Genomic DNA, 22,041 nt, shown 5'->3' on the forward strand with positions numbered 1-22,041 from the left:
ATGCGGACAACATAATTAATACCTGATACCCAAAATGTCATCATAAGCATGTTAGACAGACTTATCCAAGATGAATCTGCACTGGCATGGATGATCTAATGCAGTTTGAGGACATGAGGTGGCCATGAATACAAGCCATGAATCTCAGAGAGAATACTTCTGAAACTCAACTTCAAGCCTCCAGAACTGAGACAGTTTCTTTTATTTAAATCAGACAGTTTGTCACTTGTTAGAGCTTCTGCCATAACTTAGCACCCTATTACACACAATAATTAGAGAAGAATCAAGTTAAAATATGACAATTTTGAAAGTAGAACCCCACATTTCAGGGCTTGGCCAATAATCTTAACAATCAGACATAGCCAGAAGAATCTAATGAAAGCAACTTTCAGAGACATATTGTTCTTAATGTACAAATAATTCAAGTGATTCATTGATTCTTCTCCATTCCCAACTCTGACACTGAAAAAGACACATGGGCCCTTATTGGGAATCAATACATCAATTTAAAGTACATATGAGGAGTAGATGGAGGTCGATAAGATCAGACACATAATTTTTTCAACTTTCAAATACACACCCCATCAGACACTGTTCTTAAGGAAGAAAAGTATTCAGATGAACTAATGACAATTCTTTCCTCAATGAGGCCTGTTTCTCTTTTTAGCATTTAATTTCATACACGCACACCCCCCCCACACACACACACATATCAATGCAGGTGCCCATGGAAGCCAGAAGTCAGATCCTCTGGAAACGGAGGTCTAGAAAGTACCAACTACCTGACCTGAGTAGTAGAACTGAACTCAGAACCTCTCTGCAAGAGTAATATATACTCTTAACTGCTGAATCATCTCTCTGGTCCCCCTCAGTACATTCTTTTTTATAATCTTGTTTCTTCTTTCATTATTTTTTATATTATAATTATATTGTTTCACTTTTCTCCATCCAGCCCCTCCTAATTATCCTCTCAGTCTGTTTTCTCTCAAATTCATCCTGTTTTTCTTTGTTAGGCACACATACACACACACAAACACAGAGTTGGTTAGTCATATAATAAATAACATACATAAATATATGCTGCCCAAACAAGACCAGAACCAATGACACCAACAGACATGACAGCACAAAAGAAAAAAACTTCATTAGGCTACAGGAAACTCATAAACGTTTGGAGCTAGAGAAGTAACCCCCAAGTGGTTATCCAATACTAAGTAGTCAGCCTTGAATTCAATACATTAAGAGACTTATAATCCTAATAATTTTTAAAGCAAGCTCTTTACAAAATATATGTACAGACCTGTATACCTTAAGACATATTTTATCATTTAAAAAAAAAAAAAAAAAAAAAAAAAGGAGTTTAAGCTAGGCAGTGGTGGCACACACCTTTAATTCCAGCACTTGGAGGCTCAAGGCCAGGCTGGTCTACAGAGCTAGTTCCACAACAACCAGGGCTACACAGAGAAACTCTGTCGAAAAACCAAAAGAGAAAAAGAAAAAAAGAGTCTAATACAATGACCAAATAACTAAATGTAAACATGGGTTAACTATAACTTACATTCTTAAAAATACAGACCTGTTGTCAATAATGCTTAAAAGCATTTGACTTTCTTGATTTTGTTCAATCAACTTTACTAGTAGTTGATTACTTCACTATCACATCAGAATCCAAAAAACAAAAGACTTAAAAACAGAAAAAGAGCCAACAATTTTATATTATCATTATCAATCTTTCATGGCATCCTACCAGACAGATTCTCCTATAAATACATGCTAAAATGATATGATTTGGTCAATGAAAAGACAAATCCGACATCCAATTATGAAAATTCAAAACACTTTAGTTTCTTTTCACAGCCAATTAGTTCTCAGCAGAAAGCACAATGGGAAGATATATAGTTAATACACAGAGTCTTAGAACAATTTGGAAAACATTAACCCCCATTTAAATAGAAAAGAAAATGAGTGTTAGATTTTTGCTCTTTCAAAATGTATACCTAATTAATTCAGTCTAGAAAAGCAATCCTTGCAAGAATACTGCATTCTATCTTATAACAGGGGACTTAAGTGAATTAAGCACTATTATAAATACACTATGGTATCCATAGTCTATAGAAACTATCCCAACTGCACAAAGCTGTCAGTGTGAAGTGAGACTCTCTAGACTGACATCAAGAAATGAGTACTATTTCTCTTGCTTCTTGTATTAACTATGCATGTGACTGCAGGCAAAAGCATTTCACTTCTCTGGACCTTAGTTCCTCATCGATAAAGTTGAGACTTAATTATCTCATTTCTCAAAATAACTTAAAACAAAAAAAAAAAAAAAAATACCAACAACCTACTAATCTTAAAATCTTTCTTCAGGTAAGCATTATTATTATTAATGTGTCCACTCTTTAACAAAACAATGATGCTATGTTACTCACCTGAAAGTTTATTGTCATGTAGCAAATTCTGAAGTTTCCTATAAAGCTGGATCATGCTGTCCAATTGTCTGTTTATCTTGAGGTCTAGGATCCAGGCCGGTGTGTAACACACTGGACATCCTGATCCAACACAGTCACTTATACAAACACTTAAAAACATTAAAAGAAAATTCAGTAGAATCTGAACTCCAAACACTAGAGAATATGAGCAGAAGGAAAACAGCAGTTTTGTTTTGTTTTATATAGATTGGTAAAGCAGTGTGCTTTGAGAATATGATATGTATATATATGTAGTCTCTGATCAATTTACTATAAGACATTATTTAGCAAGACAATCTAATTTTTTCCCATCAAACAAATCTATGGCTCCTAAAGGGTAAGGCTATAGCAATGTGAACAAATACAAAAACCTCTAAATCTATGAACCAAAATAAATCCTTCTCCCCTGTTAAACATAAATCTCAAACGTGTGCTTTACCGGCTATGATACAAACATAACGTTAAAAGTGTCCCTGACTGACTCACGCACAAATACTTGGTCCTAGACCATGTAGTGCTATTTGGGGAGGAAGATGGAACTTTAGGAAGTGGGGCCTAGCTAGAGAAGTCACACAGGTATGCCTTTGAAGGTTCTTCCTAGTGCCAAATCCCCAACCCTTCATGTTTCCCAGCCGCTGTGACAGAGCATCTACCTCCATATGCTCCTACTACCTCAGTGGTTTCTTTCACAAGGTTCTCTCACAAGGCCTTTGAAGGATGAACATGCCCTGCACTTGGCTTATTACACTAACCCCAAGAAGCAAAATTGGTGTTCAAGCACCAAATTCACCAAAGCCAAGCACTATCCCCGAAACCTGAGACCCTGAACTCAAACCTGTCTTTTCTCAGATAACTTATATCAGGTATCCTGTCACAGTGACAAAAAGGTTAACTAATATCCACCCATCAACTGCTTAAATCAGCCTGTCACAGCAATGGAAAAACCTCACTAGCAGTCCTTAAGAAACCAGGCAAGAACAGTGTCTACCAACAACAATAAATATCTACCCACAACAATAAATGCCTGTTTTAAGTCACCCTATCTTGGAAATTTGAGAATCAGACTTCAATAAATTTTGAAAGATTATTATCTCCATCACTCAAAACTGTAATATTCAAGAGATCATATCAGAATTATGTCAAAGGCACTGCTGCTTTCCAAAACCTTAGCAGAGCTACTTCCTTTGGAACTTCCCCTCTGAGCTTTATTTCTTATTTGTAAATGAAAACAGTTCTAAGGAACAACTCAAGATAATACCCAGACATCACAATTACACCAGAGTACACACACATCAGGACACACATCACTATTACACCAGAGTGTACACACATCAGAACAGACATCACTATTATACCAGAGTGTACACACACCAGGACACACATCACTTACACCAGAGTGCACACACATCAGGACACACATCACTTACACCAGAGTGCACACACATCAGGACACACATCACTTACACCAGAGTGTACACACATCAGGACACACATCACTTACACCAGAGAGCACACACATCAGGACACACATCACTTACACCAGAGTGTACACACATCAGGACAAATGTCATGATTACACCAAAGTGTACATCAGGCTCTAACCACTCACCTACAGAAGATGTGCTCACAGCCTCCTAAGCATACTGGCTCCTTCAGAATATTAGTGCTGATCAAAGAAAGAAAGATACATCATTATTACATAAACATTTCATGCCCAATATGTTGCAAACCCAAGCTGCAACACTATCTTGTTTCTTTATCAAAGCAGAAAATATTAAGAATACATTTATTGCAAAGGCTTTAATTCTGCTAGTTATATACCCATGGATATACTTGCTGTACTCAAATTCAACATCATGACAAGTTTTAGGACTTTTTATAATGCATTTGAGAGGTTAGGGAAAGGGATCAGTGTTCAAGCACCTCTAAACTTCAACTTTCAACAGCTAAGGTATATCTTCCCCAACTGAGTTGAAGTGAAACCCATAAATCTCAAAATGTCACTTGTCATCCAAAATGAGAGAGAGAGAGAGAGAGAGAGAGAGAGAGAGAGAGAGAGAGAGAGAGCGCATTTCTCAGAGTCAAATGGGGTGTTTAACTGGATAGGATGTTGGGACCAGGGATACAAACCAGAACTGTCCCAGAAAGTAGAACACTGGGACACTTTGACCATAATAATACATGGCTTCCCATTTAAAAACAACAAAAAAAATCCTACTGTTTAAGTTTTGACCAAATATGATCTTTCTTTCAGTCTACAGCTATTTGATTGTTTAAACAATTGCAGACACAAATCAAGCTGACAATCTTCCAACTGAAGGAGACTCAATTCATCTAAAGGAGGCAGAAGGAAACCTCCCCAGCACTGTCCCTCAGAATGCCTGCTGACCCTGGAAGTCATGACAAAGGACAGGCTCTTCCTAACACACATGCACTAAGCCCTACTACTCAGCAGGGTAATGAATGCATCAAGAGCACAGCACACAAGAAGCCTTTGAAGGATGACCACTTCCTTCACTTGGCTTATTATACCAACCCCAAGACCTTTAGGTGTTTCCACCGTTATTATCCAATTACCTCTGAACAAAAACTACAATCAGTAAAACACAGTTCTATGCGTTCTGGAAAGATCAAACATTTCACATTGCACATTTTAATAGATAGGAACATTAAGGTGAAATGAAGCTTTCAGGAAGAGGCTAAGAAGAAGAGTACACAGCTCTGTTATTCTCAAGCTACTAAAAAAAGCTGCTCACTGACATTATAAAACCCATTACTTTCAGAAACTCACAAAAACTCATTTTTTGATCATGCTACATAGGACAGATTGACTAACATGTATTTGGTGACTCCAGCAATAACAGGATTGTAACCAGTATGTGTGTGGCTCCTGTAATTTGTATTATATGAATTACTAAACATAATGACCTCTTTCATAATTAAGGGCTAAATTATACTTGGTCCCCTACAACATGGTCTTCCTATACCTTTTCTGTGTATCTAGCTTCATCCTAGCCAAAACCTATCTCCATCTACAGTGAATACTGACCATTCTTGTAGTTCATTGGATTCCGTATTCAGCCCAGACCGCAAGATTTAATGACAGCACTTTTGCTACTGATATAAGATACTTATAAATGATAGAGAGGCCCCAGAGTCCCCTGCCTTGTATGTTCTAGCTTTGAATGCCACAATAACAACAGAAGGAAGCCCAATGTGGTAGTGCATGCCTTTAATCCCAGTTCTCAGGAGGCAGAGGCAGACAGATCTCTGTGAGTTCTAGGCCAGCCTAGTCTATAGAATTCCATGATAGCCAGAGCTATACAGAGAAACCCTGTCTCAAAATTTGTTTAAAGAAAAGACAGAAGGGTATTTGACATGGTAGTGAATACCTATTTCCCCTACACTCAGAAAGCAGAAGTAGGAGGATTCTAGGTTTAAGGACAGCTTAAGGTCCATAATGAGTTCCAAGCCATCTTGGCCTACAAAAATGAGACTCTACTCAAAATAAGGGAGGGAGGGAGAAAAAGATAGAAAAAATGTGTCTCTAAAAAGCAGTAATTCTTCACCTTTGCATCTCTACAATGAGATGATCAGTAAATTAAAAGCTATTTAACTATGACTACATGAATATTCAAAGCTACCTGTGTTCCTAAGAACCTCTCACAATGTGTGAACCTGTGACCATCTAGACCCCTGCTACCTGTTCCATAACCTCACCCCTTCCTCCAGTCTCAGAGAAGCCCTTCCTCGGGTACTCTCATTCCTGAGAAGGGCTGCTCTCAAGCTCCCATATCATCACTGTTTAAAGTGTGTAGCCATCATTGTTTGAATCACCTTTCTTTCACTCACATGTAAGCATACACAGGTAATATGGTGGTTTGAAAGAAAATGCCTCCCATAGGGAGTGGCACTATTAGAAGGTGTGGCTTTATTAGAGCAGGTATTGCCTTTTTGGATGAAGTGTGTCACTGTGGGGGTGGGTTTTGAGGTCTCCTATGCTCAAGCTACATCCAGTGACACAGTTCACTACCTGTTGCCTACAGATGAAGATGTAGAACTCTCAGCTCCTTATCCAGCACCATGTCTGCCTGCCCACTGCCATGCCCCCTTTCCCCATGATGACAATGAACTATACCTCTAGAACTGTGACCCCAATTAAATGCTTTCCTTTATAAGAGTAGCCATTGCCATGGTGGTTTTTTTTTTTTTTTTTGTATGTTTGTTTGTTTTGTTTTTGTTTACAGCAATAGAAAACACAAGTAACCTAACCTCCCCTTCAACCTTAAAAACCTTCATTTGGACACTGCCACCAATTCTATCATCTCCCCCAACTGAAATAAGTGTTCTACCAATAAGACCATGCTAACCATCTTAGCTCTGGCTCACACCTCAACAAAGCTCTCCAGAGTGCTGTGGTTCTTTCTCCTCCCTGACTTCCCTGTGAAAGAAAAGGCTGCTTCCTGAAGCCTCTCCTTGAACTGAGTCGTCTTCTTCCAGCACTTCTCCTTTCCTATTTCAACCTATTTCAGCACTACCTTGCTTCCCTTACTACCCTCCAAGTCAGCAGATCTCTACGATGTGGTCACTCCACAGCCTCCTGGCTTTCTCTGGTACAGGTAAACTCAATGTCTGCATTTTTCCTAAACCTATTTCTTTCCAAAGATAATTCTGAACCTTTTCTATAGTTCTTATCCTTCCCCCTAGCAGTGACATGTTACCATGTAATAAGCAGTGGTATAATATTTATAAATAACTGATCAGTGCAACTATTCTAACCAGTGGCATGTGCTGGCTTTTTAAAGGTTTTTAACAAATGAGGAAAGACATAGGCAATGTGGGTGAGTTCTGTGGGGGTTCTAAAGAAAATAACAATGAATGTTATGGCCAAATGTGATGGCCAAATGGCCAAAAGGCAAGGCCAACTTCAAGGGAAGTTACTAGGCAGAAACTGCAGAGGTAGAATTCATCTATTTCAAAGCCAAACTTTTGGTTAAGAAGATACCAAGAGTAAAACAATTTTATCTTACAACTAAGATACTAACCAAAATTTTAAATGCACCCAATTTTAACTCAGTAAAAGAATTTTATCTTACAAATAAGAGATACTAACCAAAATCTTAAATACACCCAACTTTAACTCAGTTATTCAAGCTGCAGGGATTTCTGTTTAGTATAATAAATACTTATAAATAATAAAACTTTAAAACACCAAACATTATCTAGGTAATCTTTTAAAAGCTTTCAGAGAATAAGAAATAATACACTAAACCAACACAAGATTAAGACAGCTAAAGCACAGAGGAGGTAGAAGATCTCCAGGCCTCAAGCCTTACTAAGGAGCTATACAGACTTACAGACTTACCAACTTACCAGGCAGGGCCAAAGGAGAGGGAATCATTTGGCAGTGTGGCCACTGGTAGGTTTCCCATGCTCCAATGGATGGACCCACACTCACTGGGTCTTAATGGATTGAAAGAAAAAATTTAAAGTGATGATGCTGGAAGCAGGATAGGTTCAGAGAGTACAGGAGGAATTGGAGGGGAAATAGGGGTAACTATGCTCATATTTCATTGTACACACATAAGAAATCCTCAAAATTAAAGAAAAAAAAATGTTTAAAAAGCAAAATGTCTTTACTGCCATCAATGTCCCATGATGAAGCTATTTGAAAATTTCAAAATATGAAAAAGAAATCCAATTAAAATGTCATTATATATTGTTTAAAAAAGAAAAATGTGCATAGGACTTTTCAAAGGTTGTAAGGGTTTGACAGACTAGTGAAGTAAGGACTTAATTAATAATGGAAAATTACTTTGGACTTTTAATGCTACACTCAGTCACCTTCTATAGTACAAGGTTAATACAGAATAAGACAATTCAACTTTATGAGTAAAAAGAAAGGAAATATCATCTAAACTAGAAAACAACCTAGAAATGGGATTATAAACATTATTTGAAAACCTAGAGGTAAAAAATAAATTGAACACAAACTGTAGACCACAGAAGGGATGAGAGATAAAGAATGTATTCACTACAGTCTTTTACCTTTGTCAGCTATGCTGAGGCACAAGTCTTTAAATTATGGTAAATATACTCACTCCAGCACTGAGCATTACTACAAAAGACTACCAGCAACTACTGGGCACGCGTAGAACACTAAACTGACTCTGCTATTTTTTTCCTAGGAGGTTTGCAATCTAATGGAGTATTATATAAACAAATTAATCAAATTAATATAAGACTTCAGGGAGATATAAAATGTTCTAAAGTTCCAAAAAAAAAAAAAAAAAAAAAAAAAAAAGCAGCAAGGGCATCTAATTGAAGCTCTGGAATTTAATGCTGAAAACACACATTTTTATTTTAACTGCTAGATTCTCATTTACTTATCTCCAAGTAGACTGTATAGCCTTATAGCCTTTCACATGAGACCTTTTTTTTTTTTTTTTAAGTTCCCCAATCCTTTTACCCACCTAGCATGGATTTCAATAACCCTTAGTAGATGAAGCAAGTGGGAGACTGTGCAAAAATTCATCAATCTACCTTTACCCTATTTTCTAGGATACACAAATACATGAGAAAGGAAAAAAAAAATGCAGAAAGGACACTCATTTGATAAGGAGATCTTTTAAAACTCCATCCCTTTGAAAACTCAGCTTTACAACTCTTAACTACACTCAACATGTCTCTAACTTTGTATGTAGTGGGTTTGACAACAGTGCAAACCATGCATTGTAACTTAGAGTCAAGCTAAACAGTGAGAACAAGCAATTCTAAAAAATCCTACTGATAAAATGTTCTTTAAAAGGAAAATTGAATTCAACTGAGATTATACTAATGAAGCAGAAGTATTTAACTGAACGGCTCCCCTAAACTCCCATGAGGTACCAACTGCTAGTTAATATTAGTTGGAACAAGCACTCCAGTGGTCTTACATGTTAGGGTATCCTCAAGGTATTAAGTTGTAGATCAGTGTATTTTAACATGAAATTGTACAAATTTTCCAAGCCAATTAAGCAATGTGTTACATTTCCCTTTAAGGGAATAAGGGACGTCTTTAGTGAGGTAAAAGGTCCTCAGTCATTTGGTTTGGGCTTTATATCCATTTCCTTGTTTGAGACATTCTTACCATATAGTTCAAGCTAGTCTCAACTCATAATGCTCTTACTTCAACTCCCAAGTGCTGTGATCACAGACATGTGCCATCATGCTCAACTAAGCATACTATTCTTTGTAACTATTTCTTTCCTTTTATTCAAGAGATTTATTTGTAACATAATACATCTTGATTAGTTTCCCCTCCCTCCACTTCTCCCAGTTCCTCCCCACCAAAGCCCCTCACCCAGATCCACCCCCTTTCTGTCTCTTCATTAGAGTCAAAAAAGACTTCTATGGGATGATAACAAAATAAAATAAGATAAAACAAAGACGAACATATCAAAATAGGACAAAACAAACAACCAGAAGGGAAAAGAATCCAAAAAATAGTGCAAAGAAGACACAAAAGGAGAACCACTCACTCACACTCTGGAATCCCATAAAAACACTAAGCTCAAAGCCATAATGTAAGCAGCCAGGTGCAGACCTGTATGGGCCTGATAAATGCTGCTCCACACTCTGTGAGTTCATGTGAGCTTTACTCATGTTGATGATTCACAGGGCCTTGTTTTCTTGGTGTCCTCCATCCCCTCTGGTTCTTACACTCTTTCTGCCTCCTCTTCCCCAGGGTCCCTGAACCCTAGGGAGGGATTTGATGGAGACATGCCATTTTGGCTGAGTGTTCCAAGGTATCTACTCCACATATTGTCTGGCTGCAGTTCTCTGTATTTATTCACATCTGATGCAAAAGGAAGCTTCTGTGATGACGGCTGAGCAAGACATTAATCTGCTTTCCCTGGCCAGATTCTCTTTATGACAGTTTTACATGTCAGATTCAGGTAAATCACATGGAAAAACTTTACATTTGTATGTAATTGCTTAGTGTCAGCAAATGTTGAATGAGACAATTATCCCCAAAGTAAATGCACAACAGAATTTTAGTAATGATGAATTATACTACAGCCTATCCTAGGAGAATCTGCTATACAAGCCCCAGTGACTATTGGCTAGACCTGCTCCAAAGAGGTCATGTCTGTCTTCTACACTCTTTCCTCCAAAGTAAAACAACATCTAAGCAACTGCTGGCTGCCTTTTAAAGTTTCATCCCTTTCATCTGCCATTCGAATGTTGGATTTCAAGGCTCACGCCTAGGCGTTCCTTTCTTCCCTTTTCATTTCTAGAAATAGACTTCAATCACATGCTAGTAACTCTTACATGTGTCCATTGTTCCTCCCTAATGTCTTCTTTGAGCCCAGATCTGCTTACCAGTGATACCTTTATTTGTGATATAAGGGACAGAAAAAAGGGCATCCAACTGCACTCAGTGGCATGCAGTGGCAATCCCACCACTAGGGAGGCTGAGGAGAAAGAATCTGTGAATTTGAGACCAACCTAAGCAACATAATGAGATCCTATCTTAAATTAAATAAAATAAAAGGGGTCTCATGAGTTTGGTAAATTTCTCTATAAGTCACAAACCCTATATAACACCAGTCACAAGCCCTATATAACGCCAGCTGGGCCTTCACCCATAATGGGACTGCATATATATGGTAGTTTTAACTCCGAATCTCAGAAGTCAGACTGACCTACATCTACAGCTGCCTTGAGGCCTTAACCACTGCTCAATATTGGTAATTAACACTAGAAACCAATGGAGGATTCTCTTGTGCTCTTGGTTTATTAAGTAGGTCATCTTGGTACTGAAACTGGGACCTACTTGTTCTAATTTTTTTCATTCACTATTTTAACACTAAGAAGCATTATATCTGGCACTTTGGCTAAAAATATGAAGCTGTCTTTATGAGAACTATACCATAACTGAAGGCAGATATCAAACAAATAAGTAAAATAACAATAAATAAATTACACAAATAAATGAATTCTAGAATGAAGAATATGGTACAAGCTGGACACTATCTGTGCCCCTTTTTATATTATGTGTCAAATGTTTATTAAGAGCTTTTAACAATGCTGCCAATTATGAAATCTGTACATTGGAGACAGCTTTAAAAGCCAATTCATTTATGTCCATCATTCCATAGCTAAGGACACCAGAATTCTAGGAGGCCACATGAGTAGCTTTCCTTAGGAAGTCAGTTGTGCTGGTTCTTTTTTAACTATCAATTAGATACAACCTACAGTTAATTGGTTCAAGGCAACTTCAATTGAAAAACTGCCTTATCAGATAGGCTAATTGTGTTGATTGAATTGATGTGGAGAGTCCAGGCCACTGTGGGCAGCAGCACCACTAGGCAGTTGGGCCTGGGCTGGATAAGTAAGCCAGCTGAGCCCTGGTTATAGAGCAAGCAGTAGTCCATAGTTTCTGCTGAAGTTCCAGCTTCTAGTTTCCTGTCCTGAGTTCCTGCCATAGTCTCCCTCAGTGATCAACACTTACCTAGAAATATAAGCTGAAGTAAATCCTTTTCTCCCCAAATTGCTTTTGGCCATGGTGTTAATCACAACACCAGGGAAGCAAACTGGAACATTAATTATGTAAACTAAATGAAGTTTGTTGTTAGGCTATCCCTCAAGATCTAATTGGCCTTAACTCCTAGACCATCTCACCCACTCCTTTTTATTCCCCCATTCTTAGCATGTTATTGTTTGCTAATATCTCACCGCCACCACTGTGACTGATGGTTCTATTAATAAAAATCTACCCACATCTCAAAGGAACTGCAAAGACCATGTGGCTTTCCTCTGCCATACAAACCTAAGCAAAGTCCTCTCCTCTATATCTCTTGGGCCTTCATCACTTACCCTGAACTGTGTATCCCTTACACTCCTTAAAATTGAGCACATATGCCTTACAGGTAGAAAACACATTGTGCTACTATGTTGTAGGGAGCCGGCCCGGCATTCTGCATTACAAGATGGCGCCTGCATCCCGCTGGCATTGAGAGTAAACAAGTCAGTGCGCAGGTGCAGGGTGATTTTCCCTCCCTTGGCCTCTGCCTCTCCCATGGCGTCACATGGGCCGATGGGCTGCAGCCAATCAGGAGGTGACACGTCCGAGGCGAAGGTTGTAAACCTATATAAGGGTTGGGTTTTGGATGTTTGGGGTCTCCGCTCTGTAAGCTTATGCTCTCCCTCTCAAGATGCATTAAAGCTTTACTGCAGAAGGATCCTGAGTGTGCCGCATCGTTCTTGCTGGCGAGACGGTAGCGCGAGACACTATGTGGCCGTAGTTTCTTGTTCTAACGAGTAACCAACCAGTGCCATAGCAAACCAGAGGGAGCAATCATCCTACTTAAGGTTCACTGGCCTGTAAGAATCACTCTCAAGATTCAAAACTCCTAAGGAAAGCTAAATGCTGGAGTCAGGAAACCTGTGCTTCATTTTAGGAACATTCATATACCATTTAGTATAAAACAGGCAATCTTATTAACATTAAGTAAATAATGACTTAACAAAGAGTAGTAACACTGACCCAGAATCTGAAAGCTGGGCTCGGATGGCGGGTGTCTATCCATCTCCTTTTATTTGTATGTGTATTTGTAAGCATGGTTTATACATGTATGGTAATGCATGTGCAGGCTCAACAAAGGCCAGAGCTAATGCTAGGATATCCTCTCCTTGATCATTTCAGCTAATTTTCTTGAAACAATCTTAGTTAACCTGGATATAACCATTTCAGCCAGAGTACCTCACTTTATATGGAAGCTGGGAATCTGAATTCAGGTCCTCATGCTTGAACAGCAAACACTGTAACCACTGAGCAACCTACCCAGCCCCTAGAATCCATATAGTGCTGTGGCCCCAGACTCTCAAGACTGAGGCAGGAAGATTCCAAATTTAAAGCCCATGTGGACTACATAGCAAGATCCTATACCTCAAACAACCCCAAAGAAAATATAAAATAAAGCCAAGTTCACATCTATAATCACTAAATTTGGGTGCTTGAGTCAGGAGGATCATTACGTGTCTGAGACCACCCTGTGCTACACAGTGAGTAGCAAGTCTGAACCACAGAGCAAGAATGTCTCAAAAGACACACACACGTGCACACACAGATATATTTATATACACTTACATGTAAAATAAATTTTTGTCTTTTAAATAAGAGATACCTTGAAAAAAGAAAACCAACTACCTTCAAGGTTATGATTACTATTTAATCTTCTCTAAAAAGACACAAAAAACTCAAAGTACAACTGGCATAAAAGGCCCAACCCTCCTCACCCCAAAAATATGCCAGGAAGTACCTAATTAATTTTAATTCACAAAAGAGCACCAGGGACATGTGGAGCTTTGACAGGGCAGCTCCTATATGCATTTTCTGCTTCCTTTAGGAACACACTAGTACTGTTTCCTGCCAGCCTCCTTTTCCCCAATCTTTAAATAGCTTCTGCTTGGTTGTGAGGCTTGGCCCTAACACAAATGTCACACCTGGCCTCTTGAACACTTTCACCAGCATCACCTCGAAGCCAGAGTCGTGTTAAAGGTCAGGAGAGGAAGGCCTGTAATGCAGCCAACCTACTGCAAGAGCAAGTCTTGCTTGCTACAAAACAGATCCAATGTGCTACACAGGACAGGTGACAGCTGGGAGTACCAGAGAGATGACAGCTGCAAGCTGAATGTGAGGGTAATCGGGGTAATCACCAGCCTACTGGGGAGGACTCTGAAGCTGTGTAAAAGGACATACAGGATTTCAAAGAACAGGACACTCTAGATGATCATGAGCCGAAGCCAGCAGCTGACCATCCTGGGTTGCTCTTTCCTAGCAAATAAGAGTGAGCGGGGAGGCAAAGAGATCTTAAAGGACAGCAAAAGGAGAAAAGGAAAGCACTACCGATGTGATGTAAGTCACTCATTCCCTGTGTAATGTGAAACTGCTTGCCCAAAGGGTCTTTAAACTTAAATTTCCTTGGTTAGAACTGAGTCTGGAGCTGGGCACGGTGGAATACATCTGCAATCCTAGAGCTAAGGAGGAGACAAGAGATTACTGAATTTAAGGATGGTATGGGTATATAAAATCTTCCAGGCTATTCTAGGCTACACAGCAAGTCACTGTACAACAGAAAGAAACAATACAAAACTAAGTTTGGAAAGTTGTTGTCCCTAGTCCAAATCAAGCCAGCAGCCTGATTTTCTATAGCCTTCAAACAGAGAACATTTTTATAATTTTGTTTTGACTTAGTTTTTGAGACCAGGACTCACTATGTAGCCCTGGCTGGCCTGGAGCTTTATGTAGACAAGGTTGGCTAGAAACTCAGAGAGCCATCTGATTATAACTGCCTCCAGAGAGCTTAGATTAAAAGCATGAGTCACCCACTGTTTTAACCTTTTTAGAGAAAGAAAATGGACCATTGTGGCTGCAAAACCTAAGCAATATTTGCTGACACTTCAGAGGAAAAAAATTAACTCAAAATCCTATATGAAATTAATAGTTAATTTAGTTCATCTACCAGAGGCTCATAGGCTCATACACTAATTAAAAAGGGAAAAAAAAAAAAAAACAGAAATCCAATATCCTCTGGCCAACTGGATGTGATATATTAAAAGCCTGGGCCTAACTATTGCTGTCTGTCTTCGGGCTCTTGACTCTTATGGTAAGCTGACTTAATTTAGATGGTAAAGAAATAGTTGGCAGTTGGTAAAAGGGTAAAGTGTTTAATTTTAGGGCAATCTACAGGTTGTTGATATACTTTACCTAGTCTTTTCCAAATGATTCAGCAAACAGACTTAATTATTTTTCCATCACCTTTTTGTAACCATTTATGATAATCACCACAGGAAACAATTTACAGGTATAATTTAGTTTTCTCTAACAAATAGAAGGTCTGAGACCCCTAAGGCAGAGTGACAGAAACACTGGGAGGTCTCCCTACTCAGAACACTGTCTAGCATGCCTTAAGTGTTCTATAAATGTTTATTATTAACAAAAATAACACACGAGTGAGCAAATTACTGTTACTGAGGTACAGAGAGGATCAGAAATGTGGCTGCAAGCTGAACTCAAGTGGTCTGACACATTCTAAGAGAAATGCTGTTTCCATCTTAGTGACTACCTTTGTTTGGTTCATTGGCTTCTGCAACTGCAGCTAGAAATACAGTTTCAGATAATGTCTATGCCCAGAAGGATGGCCCATATGCTTCAGGAGAACATAAGCACAGCGCAGAATGTCTTCATGTTAACAAAATTCTAGTTTTCTAAGGACTGTATTGTCATTCTTTCCGATACTAGATTTTGTAAATAATAACGTAAGTGCGAGCTTCGGTATCAGTTGAGTGTTTCTGACTTTAAAAAACAAAGAAAAAAAAAAGTTGCTGCTTAACACTGCAGCAGCTGAGTGCTAGAGGCTGAAGGTTCAACATTCACTACCGCCAAAGAGGAAAACGGGAAAAGCGAGGCACTTCCTGGATCGTTTTAGACAACCAGCTACAGTACCACTCGCCAGAGAATTTTGGACAGAACAAAACCTTTGATAGGGCGTGTTGGAGATCAGTGGTACAGTGCCACAGTCTTTGCATCAAACTAAGGAGAAACTGTGACGCCCATCACACTGCCGTCGTCAAACTACCCCTGACCATCTCTCCCGCCCGCTCTCCCCCAAGTCGAGGCTGCTACTAGGAAAAGGTACAAAAGGTCAGCCTCAAAGGGGCTTACTTGGCTCTGCACGAGGGGCCCACCTTCCCGAAACACCGACCTAGACACCGCGAAAGCCTTAGTGTCCCCCCCCCCCCCCGAGATCGGAGCGTCACCTTCAGGGAGGGGCCAGCGAGCTGAGCTTTAGGCCACGCCCCCAAGGCTGTTCTCCCGCGAAAATTCGAAAAGTGCCGTTTGAACCCAGTTTGCGGCAAGTGGCTGGAAAGCCACTCGGAAAAGACAGGAGCGGGTCACGGGGGGTAAAGTGGGGTGGCAGGCGACAGCAGGTGGCTATGCCGGTGCTTACCAGCGGGAGCAGCGCAGCAGCCTCTCCAGGCGGGCGAGCGCCGCGCGGCTGTGGGCCCAGGGCCCGCCGTCGGCCGGCTCCATGGCGGGCGCGGGACAAGGCTTGTTCCCGGAGCGGACCGCGGGCGGCCTGCGCGGCATCCCCTGGGGGAGGGGGGCGGGAGGCCAGGCTCGCTCGGGTGTCGCACCCCGCTGGTCACCGCCGGATCCCGCCGGCAGCGGAGTTTCAGAGCAAGGAGGGACGCCTGGAGCGGGACAGCCGAAACGCGGTAAAGCCCCGGAGAGCGAGGGGCGCGGCTTGAGGCCACGCCCTCAGACGCTGAGGGCGGAGCTTCAAGGAGGCGGTCAAAGTTCCGGAAGCGGAGGGGCGAGGCCTGAGGTCACGCCCTCCAGGGCTTGTGGGCCGGATTTCTGAAACGCAGTGAAGGAAGATCCCTTGGGCGCCGCCCGGATGAGGAGGCGTGGGTGGAGGGCATGAACTCAAGCCCCTGGGGGCGGGGCATACCGCGCTCGAACTTCCTGAGAGCGGCCCCAAGGCCACGCCCTCCACGTCAAAGGGCGGGGCTCCCCTGGGGTTTCCGAGCAGGGCTCCTGTGCCTGCCTGGTGGTGGTTGCCGCAAGAGTCCAACCACGTGGCCTCAAAAAGTCACCTCTGAAGCTATCGGCAAAGAATGGTATTTTCGTAACTGTTGAACTTGGAAAAGCTTTTCTCGTGACACTAAAAGTAGTGTCCTCTACATAAGAAAGTTTTCTTTTTCTCCTTGCTGTTAGATATAATAACCCAGTAAAAAAAAAAAAAGTTTCAATCTAATTTTAACCAGCTGTAAATACCGATCACAGGCATGTCTTGGAAGTTCCGGTTTACTTTTAAAATGTGCAAAACTGCATAAAATGTTTTTGTTTGCTAAAGAGTGTCTACCTTCCTAGGGATTTTTTTTTTTTTTTTTTTAAGCAGGGTCTGATGTTTTTCCAGACTTGCTTACACTGTATCCAAGGATGACCTTGAACTTCTTGATTGTTGATCCTCCTCCACCTCTTGAGTGATAGGAATTATAGATATGTAGCACCACGCCCAGTTTCCCTGCTGCTGAATTGAGCCTACAGCTTCCTTAATGCTAGAAGAACTTTACCAGCCAAATCCCTCCTGGGGATCTGAATATTTTTACAAGTAGCACTAGGCTAGCAAAGTTGAGCCTCTCCACAGTTTTCCAACCTATTGACATATTCTTGAGTTCCCCCCTCCTTTAACCTACCTACTTCTCTCTCTGCTCAATAGCCCCAGTTGCCTCTATTTCCCCAAAAGTGTTGCTATACCTTCTTTCTGGAATCCACACATCTGCCTAGGTCTCCTCCAATCCTTGGGCTGTCTAAAACATTGTCAAGCACAAAATTCATCTTGGCACTACCCTGATTAAACTCTAAACGTCAGCAAGGCCTGTGGCAACATGACTTTTATCTCAGCACTGCGGATGAACAGACTAGACTACATGAACACAAAACCCTGGCAGGCCTTACCCTTCTCCCCATTCCCTGGGCCATTTGATTACATTCCTAAAACTAGTCACCAAGGTCTATTCCCTTATTTGGCCACATCCTCCTCCTGAGGCTATCAGAAGACCCCTTTGGTTCACCTAGTTAACATGACCAATTAAAATTAAGCACCTCTTCCTAACACTGGTTTCCCACATTTACCTTTATAAACCTCCATTTGCCTATATGCTACACCTGTCTGCTCTCTATCTAGAGGCTATCCTTTGTGCCCTCAGGACAAGTACCCCTTCCCCATTTCCTTTGTCCCCCTCCCTTTCTCCCTCATCCTCTAGCTCCTTTACCACTGCATCCTAGACAATTCTCTAACCCATTCTAACACAGACATCCCCTTTTCCTCCTCTTAAAATGTATACCTGCAAGGTCATTTGCTGCCTTCCCCTTAATAAAGATCTCTCCGGGAAAACAGGTGTTTAGGTGTAGTTTGTTTCTAATCCAAGGTCTGGAAGAGAGCCCCTACAGTACTGGAGTCCCCCTCACCAGAGGCAGGTAGATCCCTCCTTTCAAGGCCAACCTGGTCTGCAGGGTTTCAAGACAGCCAGGGCAACACAGAGAAACCTTGTCTCGAAAACCAAACATAAAAATAAAACTCTAAAGTTATTTCCATTCTATCTGATAAGATAGCCTACACCAACCTGAGAAACATGCCATTGTTATCCCATGGGGGTCTTCAAGTCCTGGAAACTCTCTGTCTTGCTGCCTCTGGGCTTTTACACAAAGACTCACTTTGGAATCTGGAATTTTCCTCTTAAGTTAACCAGGGCTCCTTCAGATCTCGGCTCAAACATAAGATTTTCCTGATCCTCCATTTAGATTCTCCTAGGTACTTTTAACATCACAGTTTGTAGCATGTCTATTTAGATGAACATATCTCCTATCTTCTCCCTCCAGGTCCCAAAGGGCCAGCGATCCGCTATGTCTGTCTGTCCTGTTCTGTTTCTTAATATAGTGCCTGCATGTCCATGTAGTGTGGGGCTGAGTCAGGCTAAAGATTTGAATTCATATGAGCCAGGTCTATTGTAAATGTTCTACTTAACTATCTACTTCAAGCCATATAGAGTACAACATGGCACTGAATACAACATGAGACTCAATATCAGTGTCTGCCCCAAATTCATGAGTTGAAACCCTAGCCACTAATAGGATGACATTTGGAGGCAGTGCCTGATGGAAACACTTAGGTTCAAGTGAGATTTTGAGAGTGGAATTGATGAACCAGCCTGTATGTTAGGCTTGAAAGTCATCTTATAATAAAGAAAAACCAGCTTCATTTCTGTTTGTGATTAAACTTCTGTTTCTCAAGATTTGGGCTATGGATGCTCCACCTGTAACCCTAACTACAAATGGTCCTGTACTGGCTGTTCCATGTCAACCATGTCTTTGTTTCAATAATATATGGCCATCTTGTTTCAAAATGTTGTTATGACTACCTTATGACCACCTTGCAGTCATTTCTTTGTTTCAGGAGCTCATTATGACTAATTTTGTTATGCTTACATTCTGCACCTATAACTCCACCTATTTTGTCCACCAAATCCCCCATTTGGAAACTTCCTACCCCTGAACTATGAAAACCTTGTCTTCCTCATGTCTAATGCTGACCTTTCCAACCCTGCCTTAGAGGGAGGCAGCCATGTACACAAATAAAAATGTTTTCGTTAATTAGTTTGTCCATGGTGATTTAGGTCCTCCCATCTGTGGAATTAACAGAACAACCATAATCTACAGGTGAGGAAGAATTTGCTCACTTTCTACCATGTAAGAGCACAGAAAATAGGGAAGTTCCTCATCTGAACCTGGCCATGCTGACAGTGATCCTGGATGTCTGTCTTCAAGGCTGTCATAAAACTGTGATTTTGTTATAGCAGCCCACCCAAACAAAATCCTTTCTAAAAAGAAGCATTTAGGGTGTGACTCAGAGATGTTAATTTTTGACCCAAGGTGTTTTTATTTTCAGAGCTATTTTTTTTTCTCAATTTTAGTAGTTCTGTACATTACAAAGGCCCAACAAGTTTCAGTGACTTAACAAAAATCCACCATTTGAGTAGAAGTAGATGAGCAAAACTAAAATCAAATCTGAGCCCCAACCCCACTTCTACCCCAAGTGTATGCTGGGCAGGTATTCTATCCATGAATCACATCCCAGTCTCTCCTGTTGGGTCTCATAAAGCTTTTAATGAGACTTTAACACAAACAAACTCACCACATAGTTTATCTGAAACTCAGAGACACCCAAGAAGTTAGTTCCTGGTCACAAACTCAGTCAAGCCATTGTTTACTCTTTGCAGAACCTCAGGATAATCGAGTCCTGGGTAACTTGAAAAGTTAAAATTTAGAAAGCCAATGCAGCATTCATTAAAATGAACAGGTAATTTCAGGACTCAGTTCCATATAATCCTGTACAAATGTGTGACCTATGTCAAATTTTCGTTTTTGAGATAGGGTCTTGTTATGTAGCCCAGGCCAACTTGAACCTTTCATCCTCCTCCCTCAACCTCTTGAGTGCTAGGATTACAGACTTAAGTCGAATCTTCAGCTCTCTGAGCATTAATTTTATCTGAAAAAAAAGGACAATAATTCATATAGATTTTTGATGCTATCACAGGAGCATTAAGTGTGAATCATCTACAATGATAAGCATCCTAGAAATGGTAGCAGTGAGGACAATCCCATACTTATTAAAGAAGAACATGGAACACATTTATCAAATGCTTTTTTAATGATGGCACTATTTAACTGTGATCAGGGTAAATGAAAATTTCACATTTTGTAAAATACATTTGGGACCAGATGATTGCAATTGGGCCATTTCTGCAATACTGCTGAAGCAATTGTGATGCAGATGCAATGAGTTCTCTGCTAGTTTCCTGGTTTCTTTCCCTCTACCAAGGCCCAGATACCTCTCTGCAGGGCTCATGTCATCCTCAGCAGCTGTGTACTGGTGGTGATGGTAGCCTTAAAAAGAATAAACAAGGTTACCCTCCTGTCTACACCTGCCTGTCCCATAGCTTCCAGATCACTCTATCACTCAAGTTGCTATCTCTCTGCTATTACTAGAGATGGATTTTATATTGAGGGACCAGCTCCTCCCCTCAGCCACTGATGCTCAATTTTAAGAGTCAATTCTTTCTCGTGTGTGTGTGTGTGTGTGTGTGTGTGTGTGTGTGTGTGTGTGTGTGTGTTAAACATAGATAGCCATTTTAGGATAAGGTAACCATTAATGTTGAAAATGCTGGAATTCTTGAGTGGTGGTAGAGCACTTCACAATACCTGTTCCACCCCCAACAAGAATGGGGAGGGTATGAATGAATACTAGATTTACTGTCTTAGAGGGATAAAAAAACAAAAAACAAAAAACCCAGTCCACCAATAAGGTATTACAAAAGCCTTAGTTTATAGCACTTCTCGAGTTAAAGGTGCTAAGTGGTTTCCTATTCACCTTTCAGAGTTTCTTCATGAGAACCAACTGTGCACACAAAAAGTCAGGCTTGCTGCTCCATTTCACTTTGCATGTATCCCCCAACTAAGTAAGTAGTACTCCAAAGTTCCTGAGACTCTCAAACTGTTCATCCTCCCCCAAATTAACACTGTGATCCCAGGAGGATTCTGAGGCATACAAATTGCTTGCTTTAACCTATTTACCTATCCTGTGCCCCCATGCTCTCCCACACCTTCTTCAGAGGGCTTCAGTTATCATTGGAAATGCCTCTGTGCACAAAGGCATCTTGGTCTGGATCTCTTTCCTGATCTTCAGGTTCAATGTCACGTAATGGTTTGTTGGAAATTGTCACATTATTCCTTTTATTTGCCTGTGTTGTGAAGGGTTTTATAAGTGGTAAAGCTTTCTCACAGATATTTGAATAAGTATATATAGCAGGAAAAATGAAATATATGGGTATTAAATGTAATTATGGGTATTGGAATCCACAGACTTTCTTCCTGTGGATGATTTACAAATTAGTGAGTATATTTCATGAATTCCTACCCTCACACTCGGTCTTTTCTGGATTTCCATTATGGAATCATGCA

General features: G+C 40.6%; 1 protein-coding gene across 1 annotated transcript in view; it reads right to left on the minus strand.

The window, feature by feature from the left end:
- Positions 1–16,732, minus strand: part of Bard1 (BRCA1 associated RING domain 1) — a 66,724-nt gene extending 49,992 nt beyond the window's left edge. The window contains exons 1-3 of the mRNA XM_051190404.1: positions 16,466–16,732; positions 4,078–4,134; positions 2,430–2,578 (exon numbers count right to left, since the gene is read on the minus strand). Coding sequence (XP_051046361.1) covers positions 2,430–2,578; positions 4,078–4,134; positions 16,466–16,605 — 346 coding nt within the window. The 5' untranslated portion in view covers positions 16,606–16,732. The remainder of the gene's footprint in view (positions 1–2,429; positions 2,579–4,077; positions 4,135–16,465) is intronic.
- Positions 16,733–22,041: the final 5,309 nt, after the last annotated feature.

Source organism: Phodopus roborovskii, unplaced genomic scaffold (genome assembly GCF_943737965.1).
Source record: "Phodopus roborovskii unplaced genomic scaffold, PHOROB, whole genome shotgun sequence".
Lineage (NCBI taxonomy): Eukaryota > Metazoa > Chordata > Mammalia > Rodentia > Cricetidae > Phodopus > Phodopus roborovskii.